The 22394-nt window shown below is 38.0% G+C and overlaps 1 protein-coding gene across 1 annotated transcript in view; it reads left to right on the forward strand.

Annotated features, from left to right (window-relative positions):
• Positions 1-14180, forward strand: part of APOB (apolipoprotein B) — a 38048-nt gene extending 23868 nt beyond the window's left edge. Inside the window, exons 26-29 of the mRNA XM_030037262.2 lie at positions 642-8222; positions 9028-9142; positions 9977-10160; positions 11273-14180. Coding sequence (XP_029893122.1) covers positions 642-8222; positions 9028-9142; positions 9977-10160; positions 11273-13099 — 9707 coding nt within the window. The 3' untranslated portion in view covers positions 13100-14180. The remainder of the gene's footprint in view (positions 1-641; positions 8223-9027; positions 9143-9976; positions 10161-11272) is intronic.
• The last annotated feature ends 8214 nt before the right edge of the window (positions 14181-22394 follow it).

Raw genomic sequence — 22394 nt, forward strand, 5'->3', positions numbered from 1 at the left:
GTTTTCAAAATCAGGTGTGCAGGTGTACATGTAGGTATGCCCACAGTTTATTTCTCGCTCTATTTTTATATATAGATAGATGTATTTTTTCTTTATGATTTATATATGTCCATATACTGCCGTAACTAGATCGCAGTTATCTCAGACTCAGACTGGATAGGTCTTAAGACAGGTATTTTTAAGTTAGTTCCTCTAAAATTGCAGTTTGAGTTCCCAAATTGCAAAAGGACAAGCTAGCTTCAGTCTTTAATAAACTCACCACTATAAATGAAGCATGATAAAGAAAACATTAAAAAACAGGAAAGTTAAATATGGGTTATTCTTGAGAATCCATCATCTTAATTTAAGTTTAAATAATGACATAACTTCATGTTGTTTCACACAATTATATTTAGTAGAGTAGTGTAGAGGTTTAATTTATTCATAGTGCAAAACTGTAGCCTGAAATATCAAAATAATAACAATTTTTACAGAAATATTCAGGATTTACCAAAACATTTTGTCCTTTAAAGCAAAATGTTATAATAACAGTAATTGCAATTCAAGCAGTAACATAAAAGCTTAGTGGCATCAGGCAAAGTCTTAAAGACAAAAAGGTATAAATTACACCAGTATCTTTTGTCTCCTTTTTCCTATTTCAGGTTCTGGAGAAGCATCATATAACAGAAATGGATTCACCTGTGCATATGAAAATCACCTGAAGCACAGACTTTTAACATCAGTTTTTAAGTTGGCCAGGACAAAGAGTTATGAACCTAGTCCAGTTGCAAACTACACCATATCACTTATGGCATCCAGTACTCTGGGTCCTCAGCTTTCATTTTCTGGTGATATTGTTTCTGAAAGGGCAAATAATGTGAAAATCAATAACGTCAAGATGGAAGGGCAGCTGGAAGTGGCTTCTGTCTTTGCAAGAAGCATTTACACTCTATCAAGCTCATACAATGAAAAGAGACGGGTTTTAGAAGGAAAATCAAATCTGAAGTTGGATTCTTCTTACCTTCAGGCTACCAATCAGATATCTGGCAGATACACTGATGATTTATTTTCCATCACTTCAGTTTCTGATGTACAAAGTGGACTATTAAAGAACACAGCTTCACTGAAGTATGAAAACAGCCAGCTGAAAATGACATCTGAAACAAATGGGAGGTATCGACATATTGCAGGTGTCAATAAGCTTGAATTAATTTTGTCAAAGAAGATGGCAGCACTTCGATCTGAGTACCAAGCCACTTACAAGCAAACCCAGTGTTATGCCTTGTTTGCAGGTTCTCTCAATTCCCAGGATCTTGTTTTCAACACTGATATCTCTATGACTGATCAAAGGAATCGAGCTGCACATAAATCATCACTCAATGTAAATCAGTACGGTCTAGCCAGCAGCGCAACTACAAATGTGCAGTTTAGTCCATTGACAATGCAGAGTGAAATGAATGCCAAACTTGATACTGCTGGAGGCTCCATGTCACTATCCTCTTCTGGGCGCTACGGTAAAAACAATGCAAAATTCAATCTAGGTGGAAGAGTGAGCCTAACGGAAGTAACACTGGGAAGTGAATATCAGAGTACAGTTCTGGGTATGGACAACAAACATGTTTTAAACTTCAGAGTTAATAGAGAAGGACTCAAGTTTTCAAATAATTTGCAAGGATCGTTCAAAGAGATTAAGTTGGAGTACACAAATGACTTGAATATTCCTGGCTTATCCTTAACATTTGCTTCGAAGTTAGACAACAGCTTCAGCTTTGACAAGTTCCACAAGCATGTTTTTGACCTACAACTGCAGCCTAGCTCACTTACAGCTAAACTGAGCAATAATGTTAAATACACTAAAACAGAAGTTTCCAACAAAGCAGAACTGCTTTTCGAGCCTCTGAAGCTGAACTTGGGTGGCAATGTCAGAGGAGCCTATGGAGCAGATGAAATAAGGCATACCTACACCATTACATATGCTGATCTAGCTGCAAACTTTAAAACAGATACAGTCGCAAATGTTCAAGGCACAGCAGTGAGTCACAGAGTTAATCTGAATGTGGCAGGACTTGCTTCCTCAGTTACTATGAACACAAACTGTGATTCCAAATCTCTCCGTTTCAGCAATGCTGTGCGTTCCACTATGGTCCCATTTGCTATCAGTGCTGACATACATACCAATGGTAATGGAAAGCTGATTGCTATGGGTGAACACACAGGAGACCTTTACAGCAAATTCTTGTTTAAAGCAGAGCCTCTTGCTTTCACTTTCTCCCATGATTACAGAGGATCTACCAGTCATAACTTGAAATCTAGAGGAAGATACACCACCCTGCTTGATAACAAAATTCATATGCTTTTTACTCCATCAGAGCAGTCAAGTGCTTGGAAATTGAAAAGTCAGCTAAACAATAATGTATATTCACAAGATCTCAGTGCTTACAATGATGCAGAAAAGACTGGTGTGGAACTTAGTGGAAGAGCTTTAGCAGATCTCTCTGTAATGGATACATCAGTCATACTACCATTCACATCTGAAGAAGTTAATTTAATTGATGTATTGGACCTCAGGGACAGTGTGTCAGAGCCTCAAGAATTCAGCATCTCTGGCTCTGTGAAGTATGACAAAAACAAAGATATGCATGTTATTAACCTACCATTCTTGGAACATTTGCCAGTTTACTTTGAACAAATCAGAAGCATCGTTCTATCCACACTGCAGGCTATACAAAGTTACCTGAAGAACATTAACATAGAACAACATATGAGAAAATACAAGGCAACTTTGGATAAACTGCCACAGCACATTAATGATTACATCGACAAATTAGATATGAAAGGCAGAGTTAGCAGCATGAAAAATAATTTGATTGCTTTCACAAAGGACTACAGAATAACATCTGATGATCTCCAAATTATGCTGGAAAAATACATGGACAATCTTCAAGAAATACTGTCTCAGCTGCAGGTCTATCTGATACAAATTGAGCAATACATCAAAGATCATTATGAACAGTATGACTTTAAAGCACTTATTGCACAGCTTCTTGACCAAATAGTTGAAACAATGACAGCTCTAGATAACAAATATAAGATAAGAACGACTGTAGTTGACACTATTCAAAAATTGCAATTTTTTTTTCAGCAGTATTATCCTAGCAAAATTGGAAGCAGCACTTTGGCTTGGATTAAAAATGTAGATGATGAGTACAGGGTTACAGCTAGGATACAGGAAAACCTAGAACAACTCAAGATTCAGATTCAGAATATCGATGTCAGACGCATTGCAGAAAATTTGAAACAGCAGATTAAAATGTTTGATGCAAAAGAAGTTTTAGAAAAATTGAAGCGTTCATTACCAATTGAAAAAATTAATGAAGTTCTTGAACAAATCAAAGACTTTATTCTAAATTGGATGGAGGAGTATGAAGTGTCTGAGAAGATCAGCACTTTCCGAGGTCATATGCACAAACTGATTGTAAAATATGAAATTGATAAGCAGGTATATTTTTTAATGGACAGAATGATAGAACTGCTTAACCAATACAGAATAAAAGAAACAATCCAGAAACTGGCGATCTACCTGAAAAGTATTGATGTGAAGTCATGCTTTGATAAAGTTGTTGCTTTTACTGATGATGCTGTCAAGAAAGTGCAAACCTTTGATTATGAAATGATGATTAAGGAAGTCAACAAGTTCCTTGACATGGTTATTAAAAAGCTCAAGTCTTTTGACTATAACCAGTTTGTTGATGACACAAATAACAAAATCCGGGAAGTGACCCAGAAAATAAATGAGGAACTCAGAAATCTAGAACTTCCACAGAAAGCAGAAGCACTGAAACAGTATATGAGAGATTTTAGAGCTGTGATTTCAAAATTTATGGAACAACTAAGGGACACCAAGCTTGCTGCAATAATTAATTGGTTCAAGGAGCTCATAAACTCAACAACGTTTGCTAATCTGAAAGCCAAGGTAAATGAACATCTGGAAGACCTGCGAGAGAGGATTTCTGAAATGGATATTTCTCAAGAATTCCAGTGGTATCTTCAGAAGATAAGCCAGTTCTACAATTCTGTTGTCACATACATTTCTGACCAGTGGAACATAGCTTTTAAGAAAATCCTTGCTTTGGCTGAAGAGTATGATCTAAAAAATTGGGCTGAAAATTTAAACCAGTTTGTTGAAACAGGGTTTAAAGTCCCTGAAATCAGTACTGTTATAGTCACTGTACCCGCCTTTGAGGTTAGTCTCCGAAGTCTTCGGGAAGCAACATTTCGAACACTGGACTTCATTGTTCCACTGACTGATCTGCATATCCCCTCCTATGAGATAAATATTAAGAGACTAAAGGACATGAAAATCCCAATGAAATTTACTACCCCAGAATTTACAGTTCTAAATACCTTTAAAGTTCCTTCCTATACAATTGACTTGAATGAGATTAAACTTCAGATTGTGAGAATGATAGACAAAGTCATGTCTGCTGAATTTCAATTGCCAGCAATTGATTTGTATTTTAAAGATCTGAAGATGAGAGATATGCCTTTTTCTGACATTTCTTTCCCAGAAATACAAATGCCTCAGTTTCAAATACCAGAATTATTGGTTCCAAAGCTAAATCTAAATGAGCTCCAGATTCCTAACATGAAGATACCAGAGTTCCAGCTTCCCCATATCCCACATACTGTGACTGTCCCTACATTTGGCAAATTGTCTGGTGCTTTCAGAGTCACCTCTCCATTCTTTACACTGTCCACACAAGCTGAGGTTCATAATACTACAACATCTGCAAACAGTCCAGAATTTGTGACCTCCCTTTCAGCTCAAACAACGTCCAAATTAGACTTCCTAGTTTTTAGTGTTATTGCAGATTCACGTCTCTTGGCCCCTGAGATGAAGCAGCTGAACCTTAAAAATTCCATGAAGGTCAACCACAGGTTCCTTAAAGTTGATCACACCAATGAAGTGGTATTTTTAGGGACTTCGGTAGAAGGTGAAGCTGAAACTCGAGCAAACTTACATACAACGAAAAATTCAATAGAACTACAGAATAATTTAATGGTCAAGCTGCAAAGAAAAATTTGGATGCAGAGTGGAACGGCATATTCCCACAGACTGAATATTCCACAAGCTGATTTCTCCAGCCAGGCTGATCTGGTCAATAATATGACAACAGAGGTAGAAGCAGGACATGTATCATTTACCACCACTGGTAAAGGAAACTGGAAATGGGCTTCTCCTAATTTCTCCGATGAAGGCACTCATGATTCACATGCCACTTTCAGGGTGGAGGGCCCAATTATTACATTTTCTGCCAACAACAGAATAAATGATAAGTACCTGAAAGTCAACCAAGCTATGAGATATGAATGTGGTTTCCTAAATTATGCAACACTTCAGATTCAGTCTGAAATTGAGTCACAGCGTGTGGGACGTAGTGTTCTGAATGTAAAAGGCACAGGACAGCTTGGAGGAATGAAAGTAGAATTAACAGGCTCTCACAATGCTCGGCTCAATGGACGGATTACTGGAACTGTAAATAATGAGGTTTCCTTCTTGGCACAACCTTTTGAAGTTCGTCTATTAACAAACAATGATGGAAATGTGAAAATCAGTTTCCCAATGAGACTGACTGGCAAAATTGACTTCCTGAATAACTATGGTTTTGCACTCAGTTCCTCTGTTCAGCAGGTCAGCTGGCAAGCTACTGGCAGGTTCAATCAGTACAGATATTCCCATAATATGTCTGCTGGCAACAATGATGACAGAATTGAAGCTCATGTTGAAATGAATGGAGATGCCAACCTGGACTTCCTAAATATTCCTCTAACCACTCCTCAACTTCAGATTCCCTACACTGGAATCAAAACTCCTCAGCTAAAAGATTATTCACTGTGGGAACAGGTAGGCCTGAAGGATTTACTGAAGACAACAAGACAATCCTTTGATTTAAACTTGAACGCTCGATATGAGAAAAACAAAGACATGCATGTAATCCCACTTCCTTTAGCAACAGTGCATGAAGCACTTAATAAATACATAATTTTCTTCAACAAGTATTTTGAGAGAGGAAGAAACACTGCTTTAGATTTTCTCACAAAGTCATATAATGAAGCGAAAACAAAATTTGACAAATACAAAATACAAACATCACTGAACAAACTACCACGGACCTTCAGGATTCCAGGATATACCATTCCAATTGTGAATATTGAGGTTTCTCCTTTTACTGCTGAGATGCCAGCCTTTGGGTACATGCTCCCAAAAGAAATAAGCACAACAGGGTTCACAGTCCCATTTATTGGCTTTTCAGTACCATCTTACACACTAGTCTTACCTTCTCTGGAGCTTCCAGTCCTTCATGTCCCACAGGATCTACGCACTCTCAAGCTTCCTAGATTCAGAATCAACAGCCCGTCAAACCACATCCTAATTCCTGCCATGGGAAACATTACTTATGACTTCTCATTTAAATCCAGTGTGATCACTTTAACTGCAAATGCCGGGCTGTTCAATCAGTCAGATATTGCTGGGCAACTCAGTGTCTTATCCTCTTCTGTCATTGATGCACTGCAATTTAAGCTGGATGGTTCAACAAGTTTGACAAGAAAAAGGGGGTTGAAGCTGGCCACAGCATTGTCCCTGAGTAATAACAAATTTCTAGGAGGAAATCATGACAGCACTATTAGTCTCACAAAGAGGAACATGGAAGCTTCAGTGGCAACAAATGCAGAAATCAACACACCAGTTTTAAAAATGAATTTCACCCAAGAACTTTCTGGAAATACTAAGTCTAAACCCACTCTTTCCTCAGGGCTAAAATTAATGTATGATTTTAATACTCCTAAATATGGCACCAGTGCTAAGGGAGGAATTGCTCACAAACTTGCTTTAGAGAGCCTTACATCTTACATATCAGTAGAAACTTCTACAAATGGGGATATTGATGGAGTATTTTACACTGGAAATGCATTTTCTGGAAGTCTAGACCATGAGGCAAACACCTATCTGAATGCTAATGGAGCTCGGTCATCTCTCAAGCTTGAGGCCCACTCCAAAGCAGATGGACTCTGGAACAGTGAATTGAAAGAAATACTTGCAGCTGAAGCATCTACCCGTCATGTTTATGCAGTCTGGGAGCACAATGGGAAGAACCATGCACAATATACACCTCTTTTTACAACAACGGGGGCTCAAAGATGCAAAGCAACCTTAGAGCTGGCTCCTTGGCGTATATCGGCAGATCTTCAGATTCAAGCCACTCAGCCAAATTCCTTCCTGGACACAGCCTCAGTTAATCAAGTTATCGTAGTGAAAATCAGTACTGCAAACCAGAAAGTTGGCTGGAAGGGTGAAGGCCAAATTCAGTCATTATCTCTCAGTCATGATATGCAGTTATCAAATGAAAAATCAAAGGCAAAGTTTGATATTTCTGGATCTTTGGAAGGGTACGTGGACTTCCTCAAAAACATACGGTGTCCCATTGCTGAGAAGAGCTTATGGGATATCTTGAAGTTGGATGTCACTACCAGTACTGACAGAAAACAGTACTTAAATGGTTCAGCATCCCTCGTGTACACAAAGAGTGATGATGGTTACTTTTTCCCCATACCTGTGAATAAGCTGACCGATGGCTTCACTTTCAGTATTCCTGAGTTACACCTAAAGGCTCCAAGCCCTGTTCTCAGCACTCCAGAGTTCAGAGTTCCTTTCACAACTCTCCAGGTCCCAGCATACACCATTGACTTGCGCAACATAAAAATTCCACAGACATTAAACACAATGCCATTTGATGTCAATTTACCCACACTGCCAAAACTAAGATTCCCCAAAGTGGATGTAGGAGCCAATTATATTACATTAGAAGAATATAAAATACCATATTTTGAGGTGACAGTGCCTGAATACCAAATAACTGTGTCTCAGTTCACTCTTCCAAAGAGTATTTCTCTTGGCAGTTTCCATGTAGATCTAGATGAAGTAGCTAATAAGATTGCAGATTTTGATCTGCCTACAATTACAATTCCTGAACAGAAAATTGAGATCCCCCCCCTCAAAATGTCCTTGCCTGCTGGAATTTACATCCCATCATTTGGTGCCTTGACTGGATCTTTCAAAGTTGCTTCCCCTTTGTACAATGTCACCTGGAGAACAGACTTAACAAACAAAAAGGACTCTTTTGAACAGTCCATTGACTCTACCTGCAGCTCAACATTGCAGTTCCTGGAATATGACTTGAATGGTAAGACATTAAAATTCTGTATGCCACAATTTTGGGGAAAAATATTGTATACTGGGTTTTTTCAGATTTTTTTTTTTTTCAGGACTTTGTATATGAAGGTGTTGCTGTCTATTTAGCATTGACATTAGATTATACTTCTTTGTCATCAGCAGCATTTTTTCATAAATTATTATCAGAGTCTCAGGTAGTCACCCTGAAGGCTAATGACTAGATATATGTATAACTAATGTCATACTGTGAAAAAAAGGGAAAAGTTCTCTTTTCTGTACAGTAGTTTCTTACTTTAAATTGTGAACCTAACATTCCCCCCTTACTTACAATAATACATGTAAAGGAGAGAAGGCAGGCTGACTTTTTATCTGATTCAGTTCAGATAAAGAAATACCTATCTTTTTCCTTAGGAACTCAGCATATTTGATTTCAAAAATTATTTCAGCTCAGAAAACTCCAGAGTCCCATATAGCATCAAGTTCTAGGCTTTATAATAATACTAAAAATATACATCAGAATAAAATTCTAAACTCTCAGGAAATTAGAATCCTCATTTATGATCTGCATGAATGCAAAATGTTATATCCATGTTGTTCGAAATATAGAGAAAAATTTAGTTTTAAAATACTCCGGTTGAACAAATATTTTCATTTCTTTCTATTTGGGGCACTATGGGCATTCAGTTTCTTGATGCATAATTTTACATACTACTGAAACACCCCACAACTGGCCATCTAACATACAACTGGATATGTATTTTGTATTGTTTGCTGGTAACTTCTGGAAATACACACATGTGAAATCTTTCTCACAGTTGTTTCAAACTACAAATATGAAGAAGGCATGTTTGTTATGAAGACAACTGGCAGCTTTTCACATCGTGACATGAGCGCGAACTACAAGGAAGATCTTACTGTTTTGGGAATTAGGTAAAGATTTGCTCTAATTATTTAATTTATAATAGACAAAATTGCCAATGATGTATTGTTGCTTTGATCTCTAATGCTCCTGAGTGCTTTGCTGTAATTAATAATAACGTATGTAGCTACCCTGTCATGATTATTGGCTGTGCCTTTTTCCCTCTCGAGATAGCTGGAAAGCTGTTCCCTCTCAGCATTTCTAGAATAGCTTTTCTCAGCAGCCCCATTTCAGAAAACTGCTGAGATATAAACACAGTATTTTATAACCAGAGCAGTTCTAGATCCAACCATCAACATAGTTTGTTGGGTTTTTTCCACTGGATCCCTCTGTCACCACAAGTCATCAAAGAGTAATTTCTATTTACAAGTACCGGTACTAGGGATTACAGAGTTGACCTTCTAAATGCCTGTTTTGATCTGCAAGTGTTGTGCTGGTATATCCGAAGGACAGAGTCTGTAAAGGCAAGTACAAATACAGATAAAAAATACTGCCTATACTTGTGTTGATGGAAAAAATTGCAGTCAGCTTGTAGAAGTCTGTAGAAAGCTGACAGGGGTACAGCTACAGGTTTTGTTTTGCTGCCCTAAGTTAATGAGAATTCTCAGCAGAGCTCAATATAGTTTTATCTAAAACAGGACAATTGGAGTGACATGAAGTTTTGAATGTGTTAGGCTAAATCCTAAGAAATGTGGATAGTAAAACCCTACATTTTCTTTCAATGACAAAGGCATTGTTTACATACACATATATATAAAATAATAGGTGGTATTGTATTTAGACACACTGCATTGGGCTTGTGCTTTGTGCATTCCTTCATAGCTGTGTATTCACTGTTGTTGTAGAGTCATGGACAACACTGCATCACTAGACATCATCAGCCCAACTTTTACAGACATTCATATGCGTTATCAAGAGACTGATAGGAGCTTATCCGGCTCAGTATCTTCACCCTCTGCTGGGACCTTGGGCTATGTCATTGAAATGGACACTGATATTTTCACAGCAAAAGTTTACTACCGAACTCGGGTAAGCTTGGTATAAGCAATAAAAAGCAAAAAGGTTGGGTGCGGTCAGAGGAAAAGTTCCCTTTTAAAGTTTGTGTATGTTTATGTTAAGACATAAGTTAACCACCCTTTGTCCAAGGAAAAAATATTATCAGTCGTTAAAGTTTTTGTTTGTTACACTGGCTTTTCCAATACTAAAAGTAGCATCTGTGTGAAGAGGCTGTTTCAGCTCCTCCACACAGTTAATTTTGCCCTCTCCTATGATCAAGAAGACAACACCCACTGAAACTGAAGAAAGTACAAAGCCAGTTTTAGATAAGCCACCCATCAGGTTTAATGTATACCCATCAGGCTACTTATAATTACTACAAAAGTGGCCATTATAGGAATCAGGACAGTGGAAGAAGTCAGACCATCTGTAGAGTGTCTTTTTTAATCCATTAATATATCAGAATACATTATGAGAATTAAAAACCTTACTAGATTTCCTAACAAAACATGCTATTATTATTGGCATGCTACAACAATTTCAAACTTAAAATCTTACCTTCCAAAATTATATACTAATTTAGAAATCACAAGTAACTCATAATTCACTATTAACTACTGAAAACTGGAAAACTTGTTTATGTAAATAGATTCTCATTCGAGGATCTTTGATTACTCTGAGTAACTCTCTAAATTGTCTCATCGATTTAAATGATTACAAAATGAAATCCTCTAATATTTTCATATGAAGAAAATGCTTTTTGAAATAATTTTAAATGATTTCAAGAATGAGTAGAAGGCTCATTTTTCCAAGTAATTCACATGCCTTATGAGACATGATAGGCATTTAATACAAAGGAAGGAAAAATCTTATTTGCAGTCAAATTTTAAAAAACACCAGACTAAGTTATGTTCTGGTCCTGCTGTTTGAAGAGGCACAAAGTAGCTTGATACAATATAGTTTCTTCCAAAATAACGTTTTAAGATGACAGAAAACAAAGAGTAGACAAAAAATTGTAGTGTATTTGTCCTAATATATAATAAAATGAAAGATGCAAAATGAGAATGTTGAAATACACTCATAAATAATACTGGATTTGTTTTATATACAAGCTACCTTTTTCTTATCCTGTTCTATATTTTCAGTCTGCTCCTCAGAAGGACATTGACATATTAAAAAGTGAGATATCCTTCAAGAAACCTGACCTAATTCAAATGAAATTCAACTGGAAAGAAGATGCTGCCAAAGACCTGCTGTTGGGCGTACAAGAAAAAGTACCTAAAATGACAAATTCAGTCTATAGGTATGTTAATCGGTATCATAAGGAGCATATGGGACTGGAAATCAGTGCTGCCACCTTAAAGATGAAGAACATCATGCAGAATAATGCTGACAAAGCATACACATTGGCTGTTAAACAGATAGATCAAATAGATGCTCAGCTTCGCACAGCTGCCAATGAGGCCTCTGGCAAATATCAGGAGATGAAGGTCAAAGCTAAACAGCTGTATCAAAAAGCAGCAGATCAAGCTGAACAGTTTGACTATCAAAGAATAAAAGCAAAGCTTTTGGATGCTACAATTGACATAATAGAAGAGTATCACAAGAGAATAAAACACTTAATTGACTCAGCCATTGAATTCCTGAAGACCACAAAATTCCAGGTCCCTGGGGTGTCCGAAAAGTACACTGGTGAAGAAATATACCTTATGACCACAGAGAAGGTAGCAAAAAATGCTGATTTATGCCTTTCAAAACTTCAGGAGTACTTTGATGCATTGATTGCAGCTATCAATGAGATGGAAGTCAGAGTTCCTGCTTCTGAAACAATTCTTAGAGGTCGTAATGTACTTGATGAAATTAAAGAAATGCTGAAACATTTGCAGGAAAAAATCAGGCAGACATTTGCTACTCTGCAGGAAGCTGACTTTGCAGAAAGGCTTAAGCAACTGAAACAAGTAGTGCAACAAGTTTTTCAGAAGGTGGAAGAAATGATTAGAAGCTTGCAATCCAAAAATTTTGAAGACATCAAAGTCCAAATGCAACAGCTGTACAAAGATGCAATGGCTTCAGACTATGCACAGAAACTGAGATCCTTGGCAGAAGATGTTAAAAAATACATTTCTCAGCTTAAAGATTTTAGCCAGAAGACATTCCAGGACCTTTCAGAAAAGCTGCGCCAGCTGCTCCTCTATGTAAAGGCATTGCGGGAGGAATATTTTGATCCAACAACACTTGGATGGTCAGTGAAATACTATGAGGTGGAAGACAAGGTACTAGGATGGCTGAAGAATCTAATAGATACACTAGTGAATTGGCACAACGAGTATGTTGGAGATCTTGCTGACTCAGTTACACGCCTGACAGACCAAGTAAGAGAATTGGTGGAAAACTACAGCCAGGAATATTATGACCTTATAACTGATGTTGAAGGAAAAGGAAAACAGAAGGTCATGGAGCTCTCATCTGCTGCTCAGGAAAAAATCCGATATTGGTCTGCAGCTGCTAAGAGGAAAATCAATGAACATAACAAGCAAGTCAAAGAAAAACTCCAGGAGATCTATGGGCAGCTTAGTCATTCCCAAGAAAAGCTAATCAGTGAGGCCAAAAGGTTAATTGATCTAACTATAGAAAATTACTCTGCATTCCTACAATATATCTCAGAGCTTCTTCGTTGGTTTGAGCAAGTAACAGCTGAGAGCATAAAGCCGTATATCGCTGTTCGTCAAGGAGAGCTTAGAATAGATGTGCCCAAGCCATTTGACTGGCAGTCCATTTACCAAATGCCCCAAAAAAGCAGAGAGGCACTCAGAAAAAAAGTGGAACTAACACGCACACTGATTCAGCAAGGCATTGAGGAAGGCTCCAGGAAATGGGAAGAAATGCAAAGGTTCATTGATGAACAACTTGCCACTGAACAACTGAGTCTTCAGCAGATTCTGGAAAATATACAGCAGCGCATGAAGACCTGAATGGACATGCAGAGGAGGGGAAGTAATAAGTTTGTATCACAATGTATTTAAAGATAACAGCAATCAGCATACTGGAGCTTCAGGTAGATACTGTTTGAATCCGAATTTGTAAGTGAAAACTGAATAATCTACACTAGGTTATTTTAATAAGCTTAATAAGCCAATAAATGAGTTCTTTAGTACATTTTTGTGTCATTCATTACAGCTACTTTTACTTGGACCATAGGGCTTAATCCAACAATTGTCAAGGTCAATGGGAAGTCTTTACTTTGATTTCACTGTATGTTGGATCAAGCCAATAATGTGCAATACATATTGTAAATAGTCACAAAAGCTAAAGAATACATAAATAAACAGGGTTTACGATAAAGGTCACATTCATAAGCCAGTTGAAGAATGACTTGGAAACACATCTATTTCCCAGCATAGAAACACCTTCATAGATAAGTTTGGGAGAAAAAGAAAAAAAGAACATGTACAAAAATATGAAGAAAAAAATTAATGAATTCTGGAAATAACATCAAAAGGTGAAAAAGAACATAAAAATATAAACATATATAGGAATCTGACTCCTGGAAAACTGTAGATAATAATACCAATGTTCTGTTAAGAAAAAAAAAAATCTACGCATGTATCAGTTTTCAGAAAACTATGCCAAGAATTTTAGATGTGTTTTCTTTCTTCTGGCTAATTTACAATTCAGAAATACAGGGTTTTCTTACCTGTTTCCCCATGATATTTCTGTTTTCACATCAAATTGTCTAACTTTTACTTATCACGAGTTTAGTTAACTGTCAAAGTTTCACTGACATCACTGTATATGATAGGAGTCAAAAAGCTTTCCCTGCAGTCTCCTAGGCTGAAGCCTAGACCTCATTTAAATGAATTAGCAATTTAAAGGTGAATTTAAATAATGTTGAAGAATTCACTCACAAAATAGGACTACTTTGAGTGGAAAATGTGTGGACCTGTTTTGGTTTATTTTCAGCTGTTGGAATACTATATAGATAGTCCTTGAGAAAGGCATGCTCAGGCTGAAAAAATGTTGCCTTTTTGACAATAAACTCTTTAACAAACAACACTAGAAATTGTGTGTACATGTCTGTTTTGATACAATCAGTTCACTCTGTAATATGGCTGTTGCTTGTTCATTATTGGGAAAACAGAGAGTCTGGTTTCATCCCATGGTATGATTGGTTACATACGTGAAGCAATGGAGCACTAGTTTACAAATTCCCAAATAAGTTTTGTGGCAGCAGATACATACCGCAGCACAGAGCAGCACCACGTAAAAATGCTAGCTCAGGTCCTGGAAACGGGAGAGTCCAGGGCCCATGTTGAGTTTACGCAGCAATAATGCTCCCATCTCCACAGCTGGTCTACACCAGTCTAGCCAGATCTCAGAGCAAGTTGGGCTATACAACTTTGATATCGCTATTGCCAGATAATATTATTACCCAAGTAAGTCTGCTAGTAATGATTTTTATCAGATGAGCTACATTAATCCCAAAATTAGAATCCGACAAGCACAGTAGTATACACACATCTATCTAGCTGTCAGCAGAGTAGGCATCTCTTAGAAAGTAAGGTAAATCCTTTTTCTCTTTAGAGCTTTCAGCCATCACAAATATAGCAGTAATTCTCAGATAAAGAGATGGAGTAATCCCCTGTGAACTGTAAAATAAGGAGTTTTCATTCTGAATAGAACTAATCTGCATATGTCACCCTGCCCGGGGGAACCAGAGGTATAAAAATCCCTGTTTACATGTCCTACTGAGTATCCCAGTAAATAAAGATGTTGGCTGCAGAGCCCTTTCACCTTCATTCACAAGGAAACTGAAGCCTGTGGGTCATCTGATCTTTATTTGATGTCAGATTGCACAACTTGTTTCCCTGAATTTCACAAATGTTTAAGCACAACCAGATTTCTCAGACACTGTCTGATTCCTCCTTCCCTTCATCATGACAAATAGCCCTGTGAAACAAAGGACAATAGAAGAAATTATAAAAGTTATGGGAGAAGAGAGATTTAAAGTTTTGTTTTCTTTTGTTTTCCCCCTCATGGCTATTTATTTCTGTCCATCACCCATAGCTCTTGGGAGGGTTATAAATTCTAAAAAAGGATTTACTTATAAGGAATGGGTTAACTGAATAATAAATATGCCAAATAGCATAAATACTGGCTGTCTTTGGCAAGAGTGAAGCTTCCCAAGAGCAAAGACAATAGTTTGCACACTAAACTGTGGTTAGAGGTTAGAGGAGATTTCCAAGTCTCATAGCAGCATTGCCGCCAATTGGATTAAAGCTCTCAATCCTGTAATCGATGTGACAGCCATCTTGCAGTCATCCCACAGTTGGTTTTGGGAGGGCCTGGAAACAGAATATTGCGCTCAAAAATGGGATCTTGCTGGAACTTAGCTGTTGTTAAATCCCCACACCAGAGAGGTCATCTCAAGCACCCCTTTGAAACTCTGGCAATGTTTTGACACAGGGAGGGGTTGTGTTTGTTTCATGTGTGCACAGGTACGTCCCACAAGCACGTACAACCAGGTGTAGCTTTGATTTCCATGACTTTTCCTGTTGTTTGTTTGTTGGGTTCATTTTTCGTTCAGGTTCTAGCAAATTTTAGCCTTATTTTCCATATAATATGTTACAGAAACGTAGACAAACCCACAATTATTCAAATTATGCTGCAATTCATTCCACTTATGAAACATTTACAATATAATAATTTGAAATATTATTGGTTCTATTTTGGCCTCTTTTTCAGTCTAGTTTATATAACAAGAAATATTATATTTCACTAAATTGAATTGTGTGGGAGATAACAGGGAATCAGCAGCTATCTGGGGCTCAGTGACACTGTTTCTTTTCTTCTTTTTTTTTCCCTATAGTCTTCATCATCTGAATTCTCATAAATGCCAGAGGGGCTTTTCTTCATAATTTACAGCAAGTATCAGACATAGAGCAGAACTGGTTGTAAAAGTTTAATTAAGTGAAACATTTTAACAAGAAATTCAGAGAACAATATGCCCTGCTCTAACTAAGTGATTGTAGAAATAACATTGACAAGAAATGTGTGTGTTCCTAAATGAAAAACTTTTGGAGACGTAGGACAGCAAAAACGTTCCAGAATTTTAGATTATGCAACTAACTAGAGCTGATCTTTTATTAAGTGATTTAAAAATACATGTATAATTTGCTGCATATACAGAGATTCTACACATGCATCCACATCCACACACCCCATACAGTGCATCATCCACCTCTGGCTCTAAATTATGCTATTGATACTTTTAGAGCAATTGTCATTATGGCCTACTGATACCTTACAAAGTTTATATTGAAACATTTAGTTGTTCAGTAAGTGACACCAAATTTTGTACTACTCTTCTGCTGGCAGATTTATTGGTCAGGTGGGAAACCAGAAATTATTAAAGGCCATACGGACATACAGAATTGCTTGTATTCCACTTCTACACAGCCAAATCCTGGCCCAAATGAAATCGATGGCAAAATGTCTGTTGGCCTCAGCAGGAGTAGGCTTTGGCCAGTTAGGTGTATAACTTGAGAAGCACTTTGGGATCCTGTAGGACAAAGGCTATATTATTATCTATTAAAATCTACACAAAAATATCTTTGAAAAACCATGCAGACAGGAAAATTAATCACTAACAGATTCAAGACAGGCCAGACTGAAGGTTGCCTGTGCAACACTAACCAGAGCCTCTTTGTATTTTTTTACCCAGTTTTACCTAGTATCACAGAGAAAATCTGCCAGGGCCAAGAATCCTGGGTTCCGGTCCCATGCCTTAAACACGGAAATATCCATATAACTCTCATCACCTTTTCCCTCATTTCATTACCCGTTGAAAGCATTAAGGGAAACTGGGACCTTGTAGAACAAAAGCATGTAAGACCTGACTGGGCAAAGTCTTGAGCAACCCAGTTGGAGTTGAAGGTTGCCCCTGCTTTGAGCCAGAGGTTGCACTAGAGACCTCCCAAGGTCCTTTCCAACCTGAGTTACTCTGTGATTTTCTGTGACTAAACCAATATGGCTTTAGGTTACCATACTTACCCTTTGGTAAATGGTTTATGAAAAATTGGCTTCATCATCATTCTAATATATCACTACACAAAGACGGAGAAGTTTTATGGTATCGCTGCGTGTAAATACATTATCATTCTGATTACAACCATGAGGCATAGGCCCCAATACCAAACTCAGAGGGAGTCACCGATCTGAATACTTTCTGTCACTAGCCTACTACTGTTCTGGCAGCATCAAACACCACGCATGTACATACCAGTGTATTTCTGATAAAACCTTTATATCCAGCATTCAACAGTCCAGTTAGAGGAGTGCCAGAAGTTTTGAATGCTATTGAACTGGCATGATGAAGGCACATTTCAATAGCGGGAAATCGAAATTGTGTGGTCAAGGCAAACTAGATCATGTCCATCCATTTTTTATCTCTAGTTCAAGCAACCTGATAACCAGTCATGGCCAAACTAAGGGGAAGTAGGTGTCAGGGCAAGTTTGCTAGTTGGCTTGAACTTCTGTCTTTAGGTTGACAATAAGATATTACACCAGCTCTTCCACAATGTTTCTATTCCAGCTGTCTTCTCTCCAGGAAATAGCTTCATCCTTAACCATATATAAAACACACAAACCCCCTAGCAAACTGCATGGTTCCCAGGGTATTACCTGACAGCTATCTGATACTATTCTTTGATATAATACATCATTTTCTTTGACCCTCAATGCCTGTGATGCTCACTTGTATCAACCTGGACCATCGTCTGCAGAAGTCTTCCTTAATTTCTCTTTAATATTTCTGCATTCCAAGCCCACCAGAATTTGTGAGTCCAGGAGATTTCAGACCTGCTTTAACTAACAGTGTTGGAAACCTTTTCTTTCACCTACTCTTGCACAAGCAGCAACATCTCACAGTTTCTCTTACTGATGAGAATGTCTCTGCAGTGGGGATGGGCCAAGGCCTGTCCTTGCCTTTACCATCCTTAAAGTATTTTTGTCTGTTAGCTTGCCATGCATTTGGATATGTAATTGTGCTCACAACCAGCCAGTCAGTCCTATTACACTGGGTATGTACCTACATAAGTGTAGGTTTGGAAAATCAAGTGGGCAGTATAGGTAACAATGTAGGACAAATCCTTCATGGCTAATGCTATCATTCCCCACAACCATATCTTGTACTCTTTATCTGGTCCATACTCACTTTGCAAGCATCCTAAATTCCCCTGAAGCATTCCAGCAATTGAAATCTTCTCAGCCAGTTCTGCATCTTTCCTCTTCTGTGTTAGTCATGTCAAATTAGACAGAAGAACCCCTCTGCCCCACAGACGCTTTACCAGCATGCAGGAAGTGACTACAAAAGTGTGATTTTGGTAGCTGTTAGGAGAATAAGCAGCAACATTAGGTCTTCTCAGAATGGCTGGAGAAGGGTCATCTGCTAGTCTGGGCATCAGAAGAGTGAGGGGATCGAGCACACTGAGCAGCAGTACCACCAACAACTTATGGAAGTAACAAAGGTCATGCAAGATGCTTACACCATGCTTCTGTTGTGAAGAATTTGCCAGGTGTTTGCTGTAAGCAGAGACCCACCACAAGTTATAACTTCATTTCAATTTCCCAGCAAAAGATTTCAAGAGGACATGCTAGAAACAATCTTGAATTTATGGATAAATCTATACTGCCTCTGGGACTCAAGGAGCAAGTTCTGGTTTCTGAACAAGTGATATGAACTAGCTCAAACGTTATATAGCCTGTAGGAAACAGGACTTGGAACAAGTGTCTATTCAGTGTCCAAGTTTCCTTAAAGAGGGAGCCAAAAGCCATATGCAGTATAGATGTCTGGGGGACCTGAGACTTAGTCTGAAGCAAGGAGTGAACCAAAGGGACAGCAAAGAGAGCATACAGAATGAAAATGCTCACTATGTCTACCCTACAAATGGCATGGTTAGATACTTAGAGGAAGCCACTGGGGTGAGTAAAGATGTTCTTAATCAAGGAGATGCATGGGGAGAAGTAACAGACCTGCAACTCTTTGAGTGCTGCCTGCCACTTCTATAATTACTATATGGAAGTTATACTAAAAGAGGCTGGGGACTCCTGGGTTTCTGGGCAACCTGGTTATTCTTACAGAGGTAATATTCTGCTCTGGTTTGTGTACAGCTTTGGCTAAGGATGGAAAGCAAATAGGTAGCCTCCATAACATACTTTTGTTTCCCCACACACTTCCCTTGCTAGCACTACCTCTGCCACACTTAAGATGTATTCTGATACTGTTGCCAAGTAGAGGAAAAAGGTGAACATACACCTACTGGTTATTTTTCAGTAGTACCTTTTCTGGTATTTACTATGATTATAGGACTTTATTTCTAAAAAGCTTGATAGTGTTTTTATTCAGAACTGTTTTCTGTAGAAGGTGTTTTATGGATGCCCTTGTATTCAACTCTACTACTGCTCTGAAAGCACTGGTAATTATAGCTCTATTGGTAGGTATCATGTATGGAAGGTTTTGTGGCTGGAACCCCCCGATATCACTCCATCTACTAATATACTGTTTTGTCACCAGTCTCTTAAACATCCCCACACGGCACCCACCAGTGACTCTGAAATGCCATTTGTTTCTTTTCCTTCTAAAGCCTTTAATATTCTTAAGTTTTAAATCAGTGGCTAGCCTGAGAGGCAGTTAAGATCCAAAGCCAGTAACAAGATGCTATTGGACCCCTATGCTAAGGCAATCAAATCAAGATTCTGCATTTAGACAGCAATCCCCATTTCCCAGGTACATCCTCACTCCCTCACACTCCGCACTCCCACTGAATCTGCATCACATTATGCTGCCAAAAAAGAAGAAGAGTGGAGAGGTGGTATCACTGTCTCTGAAGTTCAGCATAGGTGTTAATTTAATTTATTTCAAGATTACTACCTTTGAATGTTCTCAAAGAGACATTAATTAAAAAAAATCTCACAAACACCTGCTACCTTTGTGGTGTGTGACACTTCAGACAGACATTTCACATTGTTAGCAGGCTGTTTGTCTCTCCATAATGTTCTTTCTCGGTTATTATTATATTTGTTTCTTTAATAAGCCTTTGTTTTTCTCTATGGTAATGACTGGCTTACAACTCCTTACAAACAATACAGAAGATTATGCAAAAGCATGTCATTTCAAAGTTGCAGAACAGAAAACCAGCCAAATTTGAAGGAACACACATCCCTCACACATAGCCCATATACACAAAGCTATGAAGTCAAATGCATTACAGCAGTACAAACCCTACCTCATCTCTCTCTCAGACACATCTGTCTATATGTGCACACATCCACGCAAACACACGCACACGTACAATGTACATTACTGTCAAGTTAAAAGCCTAAAGCTAATCCTTAATTCTTAGGTCATCCCCTTCATTTCAACACATCGAGCCAGCCAAGTCTTCCCAACATGCCTGTCAGCAGTTAGCTGATGTAACTCTTCCCACTCAGGTCCCATTAATTCAGCAGCTTCACCAATGGTGTTCCACCAAGTTCATCATCTAAAGCTTCCATTTTTGTTTAAACACAAAATCAGAAAGTTATATTTCTTAAATGTTGCAGTGAGGCAGTTTCACTTAATTTTCTTCTCCTTTTAGCTGAAATGCCCTGATGAATTTGATGTACAATTTTGTGAAGTGATACGGTTGATCTTATTCAACGTTGGCCAGTTCCTCCTCCAAAAGATTTGAACTGAGGTTCTCTAGTCCTTTTAGAAACACACTTTTGTTTTAAAGAAATTTGTTGATATTTTGCTAGCCCGGTAATGACCTGGTGACTTCTTTGTGGCCATATGTATGTGTGTGTCATCTGGACTTCTATAAATTCCCTCTTAAGGTTTCCACTGAATGTCACTATCTTTCTGCTGTTTACGAATCTTCCTAATATGTACCCCATGTCTGTACCCCCCTTACAACATATTGCCCATTACAGAGACAGGATCTAGTCTTAATAGCTCACGTTCTGGATTGGGATTCAGTTCCTAGGCCAGTTTTGGATCCACTGCATGATTTGGTCACCTCATTTTCTCATATATTAGTTTCCCAGCAGTAGAATGGGAATTATACTTCTCTACTTTTCAATGGGTTTGTCAGAATAAAACTAATTCATGTCCTGGAGATAATCTAATACCTCTAATGGTGCTCAAGACCATGAAGTAGATAGACACACTGTAATGGTAACAAGAAATCAAGATACATGTATTGACTTCTCTCTCCCATCATCATGTTTATTGTTTTAGAAACTTGGAGTTGATTTCATGTGCTAAATCACTCAGAAACACTCTAGTCCACCCCAAAACTATCATACATACCAGGCATCAAACATATAACACTCATACAGATAAATGATCCGAGGAATGGACTCAACGGCTGCTAGCAGTTAATTTATATCGTGGTTTCGCCATAAACTTTTAACTTTGGAAATAATCTGCCACCCGTTTCATTTTTTGGCTGCCACATAATGCACCTTTGTGAAGTCACTTTTCTGTCTAATAGAGATGTTTCTTTTTACGGGTGAACATTTGTTTAAAAATAACAAATAGTTATCTCATTTGCCGTTCACAAAAAGCATGCCACTTAACCGTATGTAACCAAGCCCCATTTCATCTGGTTTAATGTTTAGTAAGGCATGCAAACTAGTCGATATTATAGGGGGAAGATGATTTATTTAATAAAATTACATTACTTTTTTTTTTTCCATTAAAAAACCAAATAATTGCAACAAAAAAGTGTTTAAAGTAGAAAAGCATAGCCTGCAAAGATTGATACCGAAAAGTCAGCACATATTGGAAAGTCTGATGCTAAGCTCAGCTGCTTCTTCACCCCGTCTCTGGCTGGTGTGCAGCCAGTCTCTGTTTCTGAAGTCGAGTACTCCCATAGTGATTACTGATATCCACCATAATGTAGTTAGCAGATAGCCCATTTGTTCCGTTGTGGGTAAGGTTGCAACAGAACTTTTTTAAGCACACTTTTTTCCGTTGGGGATTATAAAGTTTAAGATATGCATATAATATGTAATCTGCAATGTATAATATATACATTTACGTGTTATATCTACCTATCTGTGTCCTCCTTGTGGACAAGAAGTTGAACAGGAGTCAGCAGTATGGTGTTTTGGCCAAGAAGGCTAACTGCATCCTGGGCAGTTGTAGCTAGCAGGTCAGGGAAGACATCCTTCTCCTCTATTTGGCATTTGTGAGACCACATCTGGATTACTGTGTCTGATTTGGGC

This window comes from Aquila chrysaetos, chromosome 15 (genome assembly GCF_900496995.4).
Source record: "Aquila chrysaetos chrysaetos chromosome 15, bAquChr1.4, whole genome shotgun sequence".
NCBI lineage: Eukaryota > Metazoa > Chordata > Aves > Accipitriformes > Accipitridae > Aquila > Aquila chrysaetos.